We start from the raw sequence: 14249 nt of genomic DNA, 5'->3' as shown, positions 1-14249 counted from the left end.
ATTTATTAATGTAAACTGGTCTTTGTTAATGTAAAGTTAATTTCTTGTCCTAATGTAGTTTCCCATTTTCTCAAGCTTTATTAACGTAACTCATTTTAACCAATTTAAAAAGACCATACGTATTTACCATCAAAGTATTCTGCTCATGGCTTCTTTTCTGTACTTTAATTGTATTTTACTGTGCTAGTTCCTGTAGCCTTTCTCTGCTTTACTCATTGTTTCTCTCTGATTACTGTTTGGAATACTTTTAATGAAAACTTTTCATTTTAGAAAGCATTTCATACTTCCTTACAACATACCAAAATTCTCCTGTTGAACATAAAGAATTAAATTCTCATGGAACTAAACCTCATTTTGGTCCTTTGGTTTTTTTTAGGGGTTTTTTGTTTTGTTTTGTTTTTGTAATTGTTATATTGATATTCATATTTATTTTAAGTTCTTTTTTAAATTAGCCCAAGAATAACCTAGAATACTTGACCAACATGGTAGTTTATTGTACATTCCCATTTAAGGTGGATTTTTGTGTTCCCTTTTGTCTTTGTCTTCTTTGTGCTGGTGCGCTGTGTCCAATAATCTTTCCTTTAAATTTCATTTTGGTGAGTAAGGTTTCTATTTCCAGAAAATTGTATCACTGAAGAGTTTATCTTAATTCTCCTTTTGTTCTTCATATTGTATCATATAAATTTGTTGAAAGTTACTCCCTGGATGAATTAAACTGGAAAAACTCTCAAATGGCTCACGTGACACTGATGCTACTTTAAGAAAGTGTCTTGCTCACCTGGTCAAACACCCATTCCTCACTGCATTTTGCCAATTCAATCCATTTTAGATGTAACCTCGGGTATGGTGAAAGACCCACCGGACGTCTTGGACAGGCAAAAATGCCTTGACGCTCTGGCTGCTCTACGCCACGCTAAGTGGTTCCAGGTTCGGAACATCATTTTACTTTTTTCTTGTAGCCTTATGAGAGAGTAGTGCAGTACATGTTTAACTATGCTTAAACATTTCAAAAGATTGCCTAAGCAACACTGTTTTAAATTAAATCTCAGAAAATAAGGTATAGAAAGCTGAGTATAAAGATCTGCATTTTGCAGTTACTATTAATTTGACAATAAGCAGGCTTGGGGGATGTTTGTACTCCGGGTTTTTTATTTTTAGTGGCTATATTTGAAGTTGACTTCTTCAGGAAGATCACGTATTTTTGTATATATATTATATTCCATAAGGCTGCAGATTAACTTTGCTTTAAATAATGGAATATGTGTTTAAAGCTTTGTGTATAGTTTTAAGATTTTCCCCTCTTTCTCTAAGTTAATGAGTGTAGGGAATGAAAGGTGAGGAAGCAACTGCTTGGTTTAGTGACTTTGCAGACATGCAAAGGCACAGACAGGAAACCAAACAGATCTCCTTAACCTTCCAGTCCCTAGACAAACTTTTTAGCTCTTTACTTTTCCTTTTTATTTCTAATTTAGGCAGAATTTTTTTTTCAGTTTACTGTTTTGTATGAACATAGGTCAAGGTTCACAGGGGATCAAGAAATATTATTCTTGTATAATCTGTTTACTTTGACCTAAATACTAGCTTTTAAATACTAACTCTGGCATAAAATACTGCTGTAAATGGCAGCTCATTGACCCCAACTTAAATGTAATTATTTTTATTTTTATTTTTAATCTGAGCTTCCATTGAACAGTGGTATTTTAACTTTTTTTTTCATCAAGGGATGTTTCTGGTATTTCTAAGATTAATTCAGTTGGTTTTTGTGTTGCCCTCAAGGCTAGAGCTAATGGCCTACAGTCCTGTGTGATTATCATACGTATTCTCCGAGACCTTTGTCAGCGAGTTCCAACTTGGTCTGACTTTCCCAGCTGGGTAAGTAGCTTATGACAGCACCATATGAAAGATGAGAAAGGTCTTCTTTATTTACTCTTTGTCCTCTGACCCTACATTTTCATTTACATATCATATTTTTCTGTTCTGATGACAATTCCTGGGGATTTGAGAATATTTATTGTTTTAGGATTAATAATTAAGAAATTATGCTTGGGCTGGTAAGATAACTTAATGAGTAAGGAGGGCCTTTGCCACCAAGCCTGAAAACTTGAGTTCCATCCCTATAACCCATATGGTACAAGAAGAGAACTGACTCCTAAAGATTGTCCTTTGGTCTTACTATGTGCACCATGGCATAGAGAAGTAGGGAGACACACAGTGAATCAGTGAGTGAGTGAATGGTTTGGTTTTTTTTTAAAAAAAGATGGTTTGCAAAATTATAAAGAAAATAGAATTTAATGGACTGAGTGACAGCTCAGCTGTGCAAGCTTGAGGGCCTAATATCAAGTCCCCAGAACTCACACAAAATATTGGGTGTGGTATACACACACTTTAACCTTTGTATTGTGCTGGCCAAGACAGTAACATTGCTATCTACTAGCTTAGCTCCAGGTTCAGAGAGACCCTTTCTCAAGGAAATGGGGCAATGAGCTATAAGAATGAGAGCTCGTCTTAAACAAACATAAGAAGACCCAATTCCTTTGTTTAAGACTAGCTGTTCTTGAATAGTAAAAATTCAGATAGAAATTTGTTCAGAAATAAAATTTAACCTGAATTTGAATTTGATTTCAAAGTTAGGTTATTAAAAGTTAATAGCCAAGGTTACCAGGGGTGGTAGCTTATGCCTTTAATCTCAGCACTCAGGAAGCAGAGGCAGCTGGATCTCTGTGAGTTTGAGGACAGTCTGGTCTACAAAGTGAGGTCAAGGACAGCTAGGGCAGTTACAGAGAAACCCTGTCTTGAAATTAAAGGGAAGTATATGCCAAGGTTATCTTTTATTTATTTCTAATTGTTTTATTCTTGTTTCTCTCTGTTTAAGAATTCGATGCTTTAGATTAGGCATTCCTTGTGGCCCGTTCCTTTACTCCCCACACTCGGGAAGCAGAGGCGGGTTGATGTCTGTTGAGTTTGAGGCCCCCCCTGGTCTTCGGAGCTAATTCCAGGACAGCCAAGGCTACACAGAGAAACCCTATCTGGAAAAACCAAACAAAAGCCTGAACTTTGGACTTAAGAATTGTAGGGGACCCTGTCTCGAAAAACCAAAAAAAAAAAAAAAAAAAAAAAGACTTGTAGGGGTCAAATTTTTCCCTTATAAATTATATATATATATAAATATATATATATATATATATATATATATATAAGAGCTACAAATTACATACTTACTATACTGCAAAAATTCCTAGAAGGGTGTGTCCCAAGTTTTAGTGATAATTTTTAAGGTAAGTGAGAGAAATAATTAGGATAAAGAGCTATAATGTTTCATTATTTTTATTGGGAAAGGAAGGAGGGATACATGTGTTTGTTACTCATGTGGTTAAATCTTTAAATTATGAGTAGAATCCAGGTAGTAGTCACAGCCCTAGAGGAGCTTGAAGCAGGGAATTGTGAGTTACATTTTAAGACCCTATGTCAAAAAAGCCCAATGAAACAAAAATACATAAATGAATCAAAGATAAATGCAGCTCTGTATTTTCTGAGACACTTTTTGTCTCAATGAATTTTTTTTAACCCAAGGGAGGAAAACGGCTGTCTGTTACGTCTGATTAATATCATCTCTAGAAGCAGTTATCCTATTGTTGTGTCAATTTTGTCTGACATAGCTATTATCTTTTCTGTTTTCATCTTTTGCCACTTTCCTATGTGATAGACAGGGTTTGAAGTTATTTGGTTTTTACTTTTGTTGTTGTTGTTGTTGTTTGTTTTGTTTTGTTTTTTTGCTATTTATTAGTTCTTGTCTTAGTTACTTTTCTATTGCTATGAAAGAGATACCATGACCAGGCAATTTATCGAAGAAAGAATTTATTGAAGTAGAGACTCAACTTCACTTTCAGAGGGTTAGTAATTAGCAGGCAGGCAGACATGATGCTAGAACAGTAGCCTCTGTGCTGAGACAACAACCAACAAGTGGTTGGTTGGTAGGTAGGTAGATGGAGAGAGAGAGACAGAGACATAGCATGAGCTTTTGAAAACTCAAAGCCCACCCCCAATGACACACCTTCGTCAAAATCATACTTCCTGGCCCTTCACAAAAGAGTTCTACCAAATGGGAACCAGCATTCAAATATAGGAACATGTGTAGACCATTCTCACTCAACTACCACGTTCCACTCCCTGCCAACATGGACTTGTGGCCATACTACAGTACAAAATTAATTTAGTCCAACTTCAAAACTCCCAAGATTCTTTCACGGGTCTCAACAGTTTTAGAAATTTAAAGTCTCTTCTGAAGACTCTAGGCAGTCTCTTAGTTATAACTCCCTGTAAAAGCAAAAGCAAAATGCAAGTTGAAATGAGATGAAATTTATGCCTTTGGCAATGCTGAAGCATGCTTGAAGCATGTTGGTTCTGTTGAACTTTCCATATATTGGGTTTCATGGTTTAAGTTGATGAGGACCAGGTCTCTTCCTCAAAAGGGCTCCAGATCTCATTACAGATGGTTGTGAGCCAACATATGGTTGCTGGGAATTGAACTCAGAACCTTGGAAGAACAAGCAGTGCTCTTAACCACTGAGCCAAAAGCAAGTTACATACTTCCAATATAAGTGGCACAGAATATCAGAACCTTTCCAAAGGGGAGGAAGGAGGCATAAAGAAGAAATCTGGACCAACACAAGACTCAGTGATGCAAATTCCAAATCCTATATCTCTGACTGATGCTAAAGGGCATAGGTTGCTTCTCTCTTCCAGCTTCGCTGACTGCAACAGACTTCACTCTCTTGGCATGGTTTCACTCCCTGTCTGTAGATGTCCTTGGTAGAAACCCCACATCTTTATGCCGTGTCATCTCTGAGAATTCATGCAGGGATCCCTCTGCCATATACCTGGCCTCAGTGACTTTCATTAGCTGTGAAGGAAGAAGATTCCTGCTTTCTTGTACTGCCAGCTCCCAAATCATGTCACAGAGACTTACTATTTAGAGTACTTGGCCTTAGCTTAGATTTGTTTCTAGCTAGCTTTTTTAAACTTAAATTAATTCGTTTTTATTCATCTATGTGCTGCTCTGAGGCTCATTTACCACATCTATGTACTGTCAGTCCTGCTTTCCTTATTACTTCTAGCTGACCGACTGACCCCCATCTGGCTGCCCTTTTCTCTCTGCTAGCTCTTCTCCTCTCCCCCCACTCCCAGGTCTATCCCTTTTCTGCCTAGCCATTGGCTGTTTGATTTATAAGACCAATCAAGTGCCTTAGGCAGGCGAGGTTAAACAGCAACACATGTTTACATAGTTAAATTCTATTCCACAACACATAATCCTGTACCATTGTATCCTTTATGATTCTGAAGCTAGAACCATGTGGCGATGCTGCCAAGTTCTTCTGCCTGCTTGGGCTGGAACCTGGTCCTCTCCTTAAATTACATTTGCATAAGCTTTCCTTTGTTATTTGGAACAGGTAATTCCTTAAGCCAGTGGTTCTCAGCCTATAGGTTGCCACTCCTTTTGGGGTCACATCAGATGTCCTGCCTATCAAATATTTATATTATGATTCATAACAGTAGCAAAATTACAGTTATGAAGTATCAAAAATAAATTTGTGGGTTCGAAGCATTAGGAAGGTTGGGAACCACTGCCTTGAGCCATTTCTTTTTACAAATTGCAGGATTAGCTGAGTGGGGTCTGGCTCTGAGAGCCTCACTCACTTAATTCCATTTCTCCTTGTCTCTTTCAGCACATACCAAGGCTCCAACATCACATTTCCTGGTACTCTTTAAATTGTAGACCTACATTAGAGTGGTAACTAATAACTACATGATAGAGTCGGCATTAGCCTGTCTTGAAATTTTCTCTGCCATTGAAATTAGTCCTAAACTCTTCAGTTTAGTCTTAGGCTGATTCTTACGGAAAGGGCAAACACAGCCGTGTTCTTTGCCAAACCATCACATGAATATGAATGGTCTCTAAGCCGGTGCTATTATTGCCCACCTCAAAGACCTCATGAACTGGGCCTCCATATTTCTATCCATTGACTCTCAGCACTATTGTCTTCCAGGCTTCTCCATTAAGTTCTTCTTAGAGCATTCAACTACTTTCCTAGTCTAAAGTCTTCCATATTACTCCAGAAACCGATAATTGGGCTTTTACAGAACAATAATAGCCCACTCTGTACCAACTCTGGTTACTTTTCTGTTGCCTTGAAGAGACACCATGACCAAGACAACTGATCCAAGAGTTTATTGGGAACACAGTCCATACTTTATGATTGGGAGCATGGTGGCAGATAGGCATGGTACTAGAACAGTACTAAGGAATTCTTTACATGAGTATAAGATGTCTTGCAAATTTGTTCCCATCTATTTTTGATATATGTAGTTGACATAATTGCATTATTTATTTATTATGTATACAATATTCTGTCTGTGTGTATGCCTGCATGCCAGAAGAGAGCACCAGACCCCATTACAGATGATTGTGAGCCACCATGTGGTTGCTGGGAATTGAACTCAGGACCTATGGAAGAGCAGGCAATGCTCTTAACCTCTGAGCTATCTCTCCAGCCCCACATAATTGCGTTTTTATTAGGTACAGTGGTACATTTCAATACAATTATTGTGTAATGGTTTTTTCGTATCATTGACATGTTTATCACTTCAAACGTATCAGTTTTTTTAATGCTGGAAACATCCAAAGTTTTCTAGCAGCTACTTTGAAATAAAAGAGTTACAACTTAGAGATGTAGTTCATGTTAGAGCACTTGTCAAGAATGCAAGTTTCTGGGTTTGAACCTCAGTACCTAACATAACCCCCCAAAAGGAGTTTATGACTAATTTTTGTTAAGCATTGTCACCCCGTTGTGCCACAGAGCATAGATTATGGCCATTAGCTGTCTTACCACCTCCACCTCCACATATTTCCTGTAGCAAGATTAATAAAACCTAGAGACTGATACTGGGGTTCAACCTGAAGGTCTGAAAAGCAAAACATCCAGCCACTGTCTCTTACCTCTACCTCAGTCCAAAATGGTGATTCTGCCTCTAAAAATCTCAGAATGAGACTGTGTGTGAGAGCTGTCTCCTCCTGTCTTGTGTTCCTCTCTAGTGCTGGGACTAACGGCGTACATCACTACCACCCAATTTCTATGACAAACTGTGTGGCTTTTGGGATTAAAGGTGTGTGTCACCACTGCCTGGTCTGTAAGGCTGACCAAGTGCAGCTGTTTTACTCTCTGGTCTTCAGGGAAGCTTCATTTATTAAAATACAAATGAAATATTACTACACTTGCCAGGCTTTGCCACTCTTCTGTTGTGGGATCATAGAGTATTTGTGAACGGCTTGTTTTCACATGATGTGATGGCTGTTGGTTCTGTCCATGCTGTTGGGAATGAAGACTGGCATTCTTGGCCTGGAGGGATGGCTCAGCCGTTAAAGGCTAGGCTCACAACCAAAAATATAAGAGTTCGGTTTCCAGCACCCACGGCTGTCCCTCCAGGTACAAAAAAAAAGACTGGCATTCTTAATTGGGGCTTCATTCCACAGTTCATACCTCCTACAGCTTATTTAGTCAGATGTTGAGCCTTTTTAAAATATCTCTCCGTATTCTTCCCCTGTGAGTTATTCTTTAAGGACTTCTTGTAGAAAGAAGTACAATTTGAAAGACTGTTTTAGTCTACCGTTTAGAATGTGTTTATTGTTAGTCATTAGATGTTGGTAAAGTAAAGTGTACATACTCTGTGCTCTAAAGGCTGGTTTCCACCAGGACTCCAGGATTACAAATTCTCTGCTTCTATCACCAGAAAGGTCAGAAGAGATCTTTTACTTTTAGGAAAATGTCTTGTGGCACAATCCATTCTTCCCTCAATTTAGAGGTTATTAGTGAGGTGTTCACTCACTTGCTATTCTCATCTCCAAGTTCCACATGGAGAGTGCAGGAAGACCTGCTTGAGCATAGTCACTGTTTCTTGGGAGTCATCTCCTGCTATCCTTTCCTGTTTGGTGCAAGCTATTACATTTTTACTTGGAGGCAGTAACGTGCATTGTAACTTTATTTTATTATTTGTTTGTTTAGTTTTGGGAGAGCAAAAGATCTTGAGATTTGGCTTTATGCCCTCACCTTTAGGTTGGTCTGACATTGTTTTACCTCTGGCTTTTATCTTTAATTTTTAAGATTTATCATTATGTGTGTATGTATCATAATGTGTGCCCTGGTGTCTGAGAAGGTCAAAATAGGGTTTCAGAGCCCCTGGACTGGAGTTAGACAGTTGTGAGCCACCATGTGCATACTGGGAATCAAACCTGGGTCTTTTGCAAAAGCAACAAGTACTCTTAACCACCGAGGCATTTCTCAGCCCTTATCTTTGGGACGTCTTATTATATATCTGAGCATAAGTTTTTCAGCTTCTGAACCATTTTAGGGTTTTGTTGTAGTTTCAAGCTGATTTGGTTTCTTTGAATTGTTTTTGGACCTCCTATTTATTGCATTCGTGTATTTTGTTTGTATCTTTTGAGCAATGTGTGTGCGTGCCTCTGTGGGTCAGAGAACAGTTTGCAGTAGTCTGTTCTCTCCTTGGGCCCTGACTTTGGGGGTCAAACTCAGATCATCAGGTTTGACAGTAATGCCATAGCATGCTCAGTCATTTGATAGGCCCTGGAATTTCTACTTACAATTTAAATAAAAGAACGGGCACTGGAGAGATGACTCAAGAGTTAGAAGCACTGACTGACTGTCTTTCTAGAGGACCTTAATTCCGTTTCTAACACTCACTCTAGCGATTCACAAATGTCTCTTAACTTCAGCTCCTTGGAGATCTGACGCCCTCTCTTGGCTTTGGTGGATACCCCATACATGTGGCAGACAACCAACATACACGAGTAAAAATAAATAAAAAGTAAATTTGTTTTCAAAAGCTACACTGGTTGAACCAAATGCTTTGTACTAGAAAAGAAAAGATGGCCTTCATATGGTTCACTTTGTATGAAGTGTCAGGAGTAGGCAAATCTGTAGAATGTGAACTGTAAGTTTGGAAGAATGAATCAAATAAATTAAACTGCTTGGGGCGGGGCAGTCAAGACAGGGTTTCTCTGTGTAGCTTTGGAGCCTGTCCTGGAACTCAACTGTGTAGACCACTAGCCTCACAGAGATCCACTTGACTCTGCCTCCCAAGTGCTGTGATTAAAAGTATGTGCCACCACTGCCCAACTAACACTGCTAAATTTTTATGTACACGTCTCTAAATAACCTGTCTTCTCCCCCGCCCTATTCCAGATTGGCTACTTTTAATGCCTATTCCTTTACCTTTGTCTTTCATTCATTGGTTTAGGATTTTTGAGTTTATTCAATGTAAAATACAGTGAAAGTATTTTTTTAATTCCCTTATGGGTAATAAAATTCCAGTGATGCATTAAATGAAAGTTGAGATAATACCCATTGTTTATAAAGAAAAAACAAGACCAGATGGAGCAAGCTCAGGCCTATGTAATCTCAGCATTCAAATAAGCTAAGTAGGAAGATGGATCTCAGGACTGCTAAGTGAGACCTTGTTTCAGAGTTAGAAATAGGCCAGAAGTGAAGGTTCAGACCTGTAGTCCAGTACACAGGAGACTGAGACAAAGGACTGCTGAGATCAAAGCTTGTGTGGGCTATATGGCGACTTCTAGGTTAGCCTTGGGGTGCAAAGTAAGATTGAACTTACAGAGATCCTCCTGACTCTGCCCCTAGGGCCCAGCCAGTTCTTTTTTTTTTTTTAATTGAGGTTGCACTCTGTTGCCCAAATAATGCCACTTCAGCCTTTGAACAGATGGTGTGAGAGGCTTTTGTTTATTTTGAATATTTTTTAAAATACTTATTTATTATGTATACAATATTCTGTGTGTGTCTGCAGGCCAGAAGAGGGCACCAGACCTCATTATAGGTGGTTGTGAGTCAACCATGTGGTGGCTGGGAATTGAACTCAGGACCTTTGGAAGAGCAGGCAACGCTCTTAACTGCTGAGCCTTCTCTCCAGCCCCTATTTTGAATATTTTTATATTATTATTTTACATTTATGTATGTGTTGGAACAACTTGGAGACGTTAGTTCTTTATACCTTTAAGGTTCCATCAGGGGTGTGTCTGTCTGTCTCAGGGTCACTTGAAAAGTTCTCTACCATGAAGGTTGTATCAGGCTCATCACAAGTGCCTTTACGAATTGAGCGATCTCTTGCTCATTACCTTATCATAACTTCCCTAATCTTCAAAATCTTTAATGACCCTTGAATGTCAAGTGTCTATAATTCTGATGGTGTTTGAAAATGGTCTTTACACTGTTGAATGTCTTTTATGTTTTTAATCTTAGGCTATGGAGTTGCTGGTAGAGAAAGCAATTAGTAGTGCTTCCAGTCCTCAAAGCCCTGGAGATGCCCTGAGACGAGTATTTGAGTGCATTTCTTCAGGGATTATTCTCAAAGGTAAGATTAGTGTTCTTATTAAATAAAATTAAGTTTATTTCTTTATTGAATAAGAAGCCCACTTTCTCAAGTAGATAATGCTAATAATGCTTTTATTTCTTTACAAAATGATGGTTATAGGCAGCCCTGGACTTCTGGATCCTTGTGAAAAGGATCCCTTTGATACTTTGGCAACAATGACTGACCAACAACGTGAAGACATTACATCCAGTGCACAGGTAATTGAATTCTTGTTGGATTACATGAAATAATTACATAATAGTTATTGTAATATGTAATTGGGAAGTGAGTCTTAAAAAGAATATTAAAGGATGTACCTTACCTAAGGTGATAGGGCACACTCATTTAATCCCAGCTCCCAGTAGACCAAGGCATACCAGGGCTATACAGTGAAACCTTGTCTCTTAAAAAATAAAAAAGGATTTACCTTAAATTAGATTTCACTGATAAGATTTCTAATATTATATGGATGAATCTCATTATTGTATAATTTTGTCTGTGTATCTTATATATACCAGGAAAATAATTCAACATCAAACACTTCGTTTAATGTGGCTATTAGGTTATGTATCAGTTTTATCAAGAAGTTTCTGGTTATGCAGGAGTGAACTATGCTTTTAGATATTATCAAAGTTTTGTCTTTCCTGGCTCTGTTCTATATTGAGGATTACTATGGACTGTAGAGTCAGACTTCCCTGTATTTTATGCCAACTTTGTCATCATAATGGATTCCAGATGATTGTGAACCACCATGTGGTATTGAATTGAGCCTGGGTCCCCTGCAAGAGCAAAAGTGCTTTAATCACTGACCCATCTCCACTACCACCCCTTTATGAATAGACTAAATTTATTTAAGGATTGGTATTTTTAGCTTAATTATTTAGAAAGCAAATAGGTATACACACAGAAAAGCACACAGAAAAGCTCCCCCTTCCCAAGAGTATCAATATTTGAGTTTTAAAATTAATTCTATATTCTAACTCTATTCTATTTGCAGTTTGCATTGAGACTCCTTGCATTCCGTCAGATACACAAAGTTCTAGGAATGGATCCATTACCACAAATGAATCAACGTTTTAACATCCACAACAACAGGAAACGAAGAAGAGATAGTGATGGAGTAGACGGATTTGAAGCTGAAGGGAAAAAAGACAAAAAGGATTATGATAACTTTTAAAAAGTTTCTGTAAATCTTCAGTGTTAAAATAGGTGCCGGTTTATTGGCTGTTTTCCATTCATAATAATGTCTACTTTAAAAGTTTATCAAGAATATAAAGTTCCATGGAAGAACCATGTTTTTCTATGGCATTAAAAACAATGTACAGTGTTAGGTATTATATGGATGGAAAGACACCAAAAAAAAAAATCAACTAGGGCAAAAATAGTGGTTCCATTTCCCCCTGCCCCCATATTTTGATTTTACTTACTGGTTGCCCTTGTTCCCTGTATTTTTGTGTCTTTTATTAACTAGTGCATTGTGTTATTAAATCTTTACTGTATTTAATACAGGATTTGTGCTTCAGTTGCTCCATGTATTTTGATATTTTTACTTAGTTTGCTTTGACACTAGTTGTAAGTTACTTTGTGTTAGAGATATCCTTTACCTCTTAATATTTTACAGCAGTACGTTTTTTTGTAACGTGAAGCTGCAAGATTCTTTTTCCTTTTGTTATTCTATATGTGAAGGATTACAATATAAGAACCTATCCTGCCATTTGAGTGCTCAGAACTGGGTGTTTCTGCAGATCTTGTGGCATTTGTCTAACTAGTGTGATATATAAAGGTGTAATTAAGACAGATTTGTTAATCTAATCAAGTTTGCTGTTAGTTGTGCATTAGCAGTATAAAAGCTAATATATACTATATGGTCTTGCAACAGATTTAAAGCCTCTGCATAATTGATAATAAAATGCATGACATTTTTGTTTTTGATAGACTTTTAAAATTATAATTTTAGGTTTAACACGTAGGTCTTTGTACAGTTGACTTTTTGACATAGCAAGGCCAAAAATAACTTTCTGAGTACTTTTTCTTCTGTACAAGTGGAAAGGGCATTTTTCACATATAAGTGGGTTATTGTTTCCAAAAGAACTTTATCATTGTGCAACTAACAATAACTTGCCCTTAATTATGGTGACAGTTCCTTATTAATGTGTGTGCAATTACTCTTAACAGCTCTTACAGTGTAACACAGTTGAATGATCCCACACATCCTATCATCCTGATCATTTATAGGTCTATTAACAGTGAGATTGATAAAGTATTACTGATTTAAAAAATAAGATTATCTAATGAAAAAAACAGAAAATTATTTGGTGTGGCCATCTAACATGCTTATGTCTCATATAAAATGCTAATCCTCCAGCAGTGGTGTAATGCGAAGTTACATCTTACTGTTGATGTGCGTGTGCTCTGGTACACAGGTGTTGTTTTCTTGTCACAGCACTACAGTGAGATACAGAAATAAAAGTTTAAATCATATAATGACTTCATCGTATTATGTTGTGGGCTTGATGAAGATGACTTTTGCTGATACTATGCTTCAGTAAAACCATATTCTTGGCCGGGCAGAGGTGGCGTACGCCTTTAATCCCAGCACTCGGGAGGCAGATGCAGGCGGATCTCTGTGAGTTCGAGGACTGCCTGGTCTACAAGAGCTAGTTCCAAGACAGGCTCGAAAGCTACAAGAGAAACCCTGTCTCGAAAAACAAAAAACAAAAAAAAAATTCATATATACTATGTACATGTGTGTGTTACTCCTGCCAGGTGTATCTTGGCTAGTCATGTAAGTTTGAAAGTTTTTATGTTTCACCAACATATTGGTTCATTTTTCTAAGGTTTGAACCTTCCCCCAGACTATAGAAGATTCTGGGTGTTCTTGCAGAGCTGTCTAATATTATCTGTATGACTTCAGCATGTGTTTATGTTTATATTTTTGCTATGGGCTTTTGAGTATTCAGACAATATTTAATTTTTTTAAAGAAGTGTTTTAACCCAAAGTTTGAGAGAGTAACAAATTTGGTTGGGAAGGTGTGGCGACAGGTGGGTTTATTGTAGGAGGGAGGTGAAGCTGTGACTCCACATACTGGTCAGACAAGCACAGACAGGACCAGACTGCTCACCCTAGACCCTAGCCTCTTAAGAGTCTCATCACCTCCACAACAGTGCCACTAGTTAGGAACCAAATGTTCAAACACACATCTGGTTTGGGGGAGGGGGGCAGGCTCCTTCATATCTAAAATACAGCGTTCTGTTCCTGACTCTGTCCAAGTCATATATGTCGTGAAGTGAGCTCCAGCAGGCTGGGCAGTCCTGTCCCAGCACCTTGTCATTCATAGTCCACATGGCTTCTCTTGTCCATCACCCTTTAGTGCTGACAGCTTTTTTCAGTGAGCTTCCCACATTTTGGCATCATGAACTGCAACTTGGTTTTTACCTTCACTGCTTCAGACACAGCCCAGCCTGCTCAGGAGATTCCATGTAGGGAATCTGACTTAGCTAAATATTGCCTAGTATCAGTGACTCTAGAACCTTATTTCAGCTGAATTTGTGTAGACACTTAGGCAACTCTTTTTCTACCAGGTCACCTCAGATAAACTCTGAGCTCTTTTCCATGAATATTTTTTTAAAAATTAATTTTTATATTAATGCCGGGCGGTGGTGGCGCACGCCTTTAATCCCAGCACTCGGGAGGCAGAGGCAGGCGGATCTCTGTGAGTTCGAGACCAGCCTGGTCTACAAGAGCTAGTTCCAGGACAGGCTCCAAAGCCACAGAGAAACCCTGTCTCGAAAAACCAAAAAAAAAAAATTAATTT

General features: G+C 38.1%; 1 protein-coding gene across 3 annotated transcripts in view; it reads left to right on the top strand.

Annotated features, from left to right (window-relative positions):
- The window catches only part of Zfr (zinc finger RNA binding protein), a 66505-nt gene extending 53590 nt beyond the window's left edge, over nucleotides 1-12915 (top strand). For 2 of the 3 annotated variants that reach the window (XM_038321604.2, XM_038321603.2), the window contains 5 exons: nucleotides 830-927; nucleotides 1777-1872; nucleotides 10323-10434; nucleotides 10555-10652; nucleotides 11432-12915. In XM_038321604.2, coding sequence (XP_038177532.1) covers nucleotides 830-927; nucleotides 1777-1872; nucleotides 10323-10434; nucleotides 10555-10652; nucleotides 11432-11611 — 584 coding nt within the window. In that variant the 3' untranslated portion in view covers nucleotides 11612-12915. Of the gene's footprint in view, nucleotides 1-829; nucleotides 928-1776; nucleotides 1873-10322; nucleotides 10435-10554; nucleotides 10653-11431 lie in introns of those variants that run through there. The other variant, XR_005284607.1, reaches the window with a different exon arrangement.
- Nucleotides 12916-14249: the final 1334 nt, after the last annotated feature.

This window comes from Arvicola amphibius, chromosome 3 (assembly GCF_903992535.2).
Source record: "Arvicola amphibius chromosome 3, mArvAmp1.2, whole genome shotgun sequence".
Lineage (NCBI taxonomy): Eukaryota > Metazoa > Chordata > Mammalia > Rodentia > Cricetidae > Arvicola > Arvicola amphibius.
Note: the sequence above shows the minus strand (reverse complement) of the source record. Positions and strands in the feature narration are given on the sequence as shown.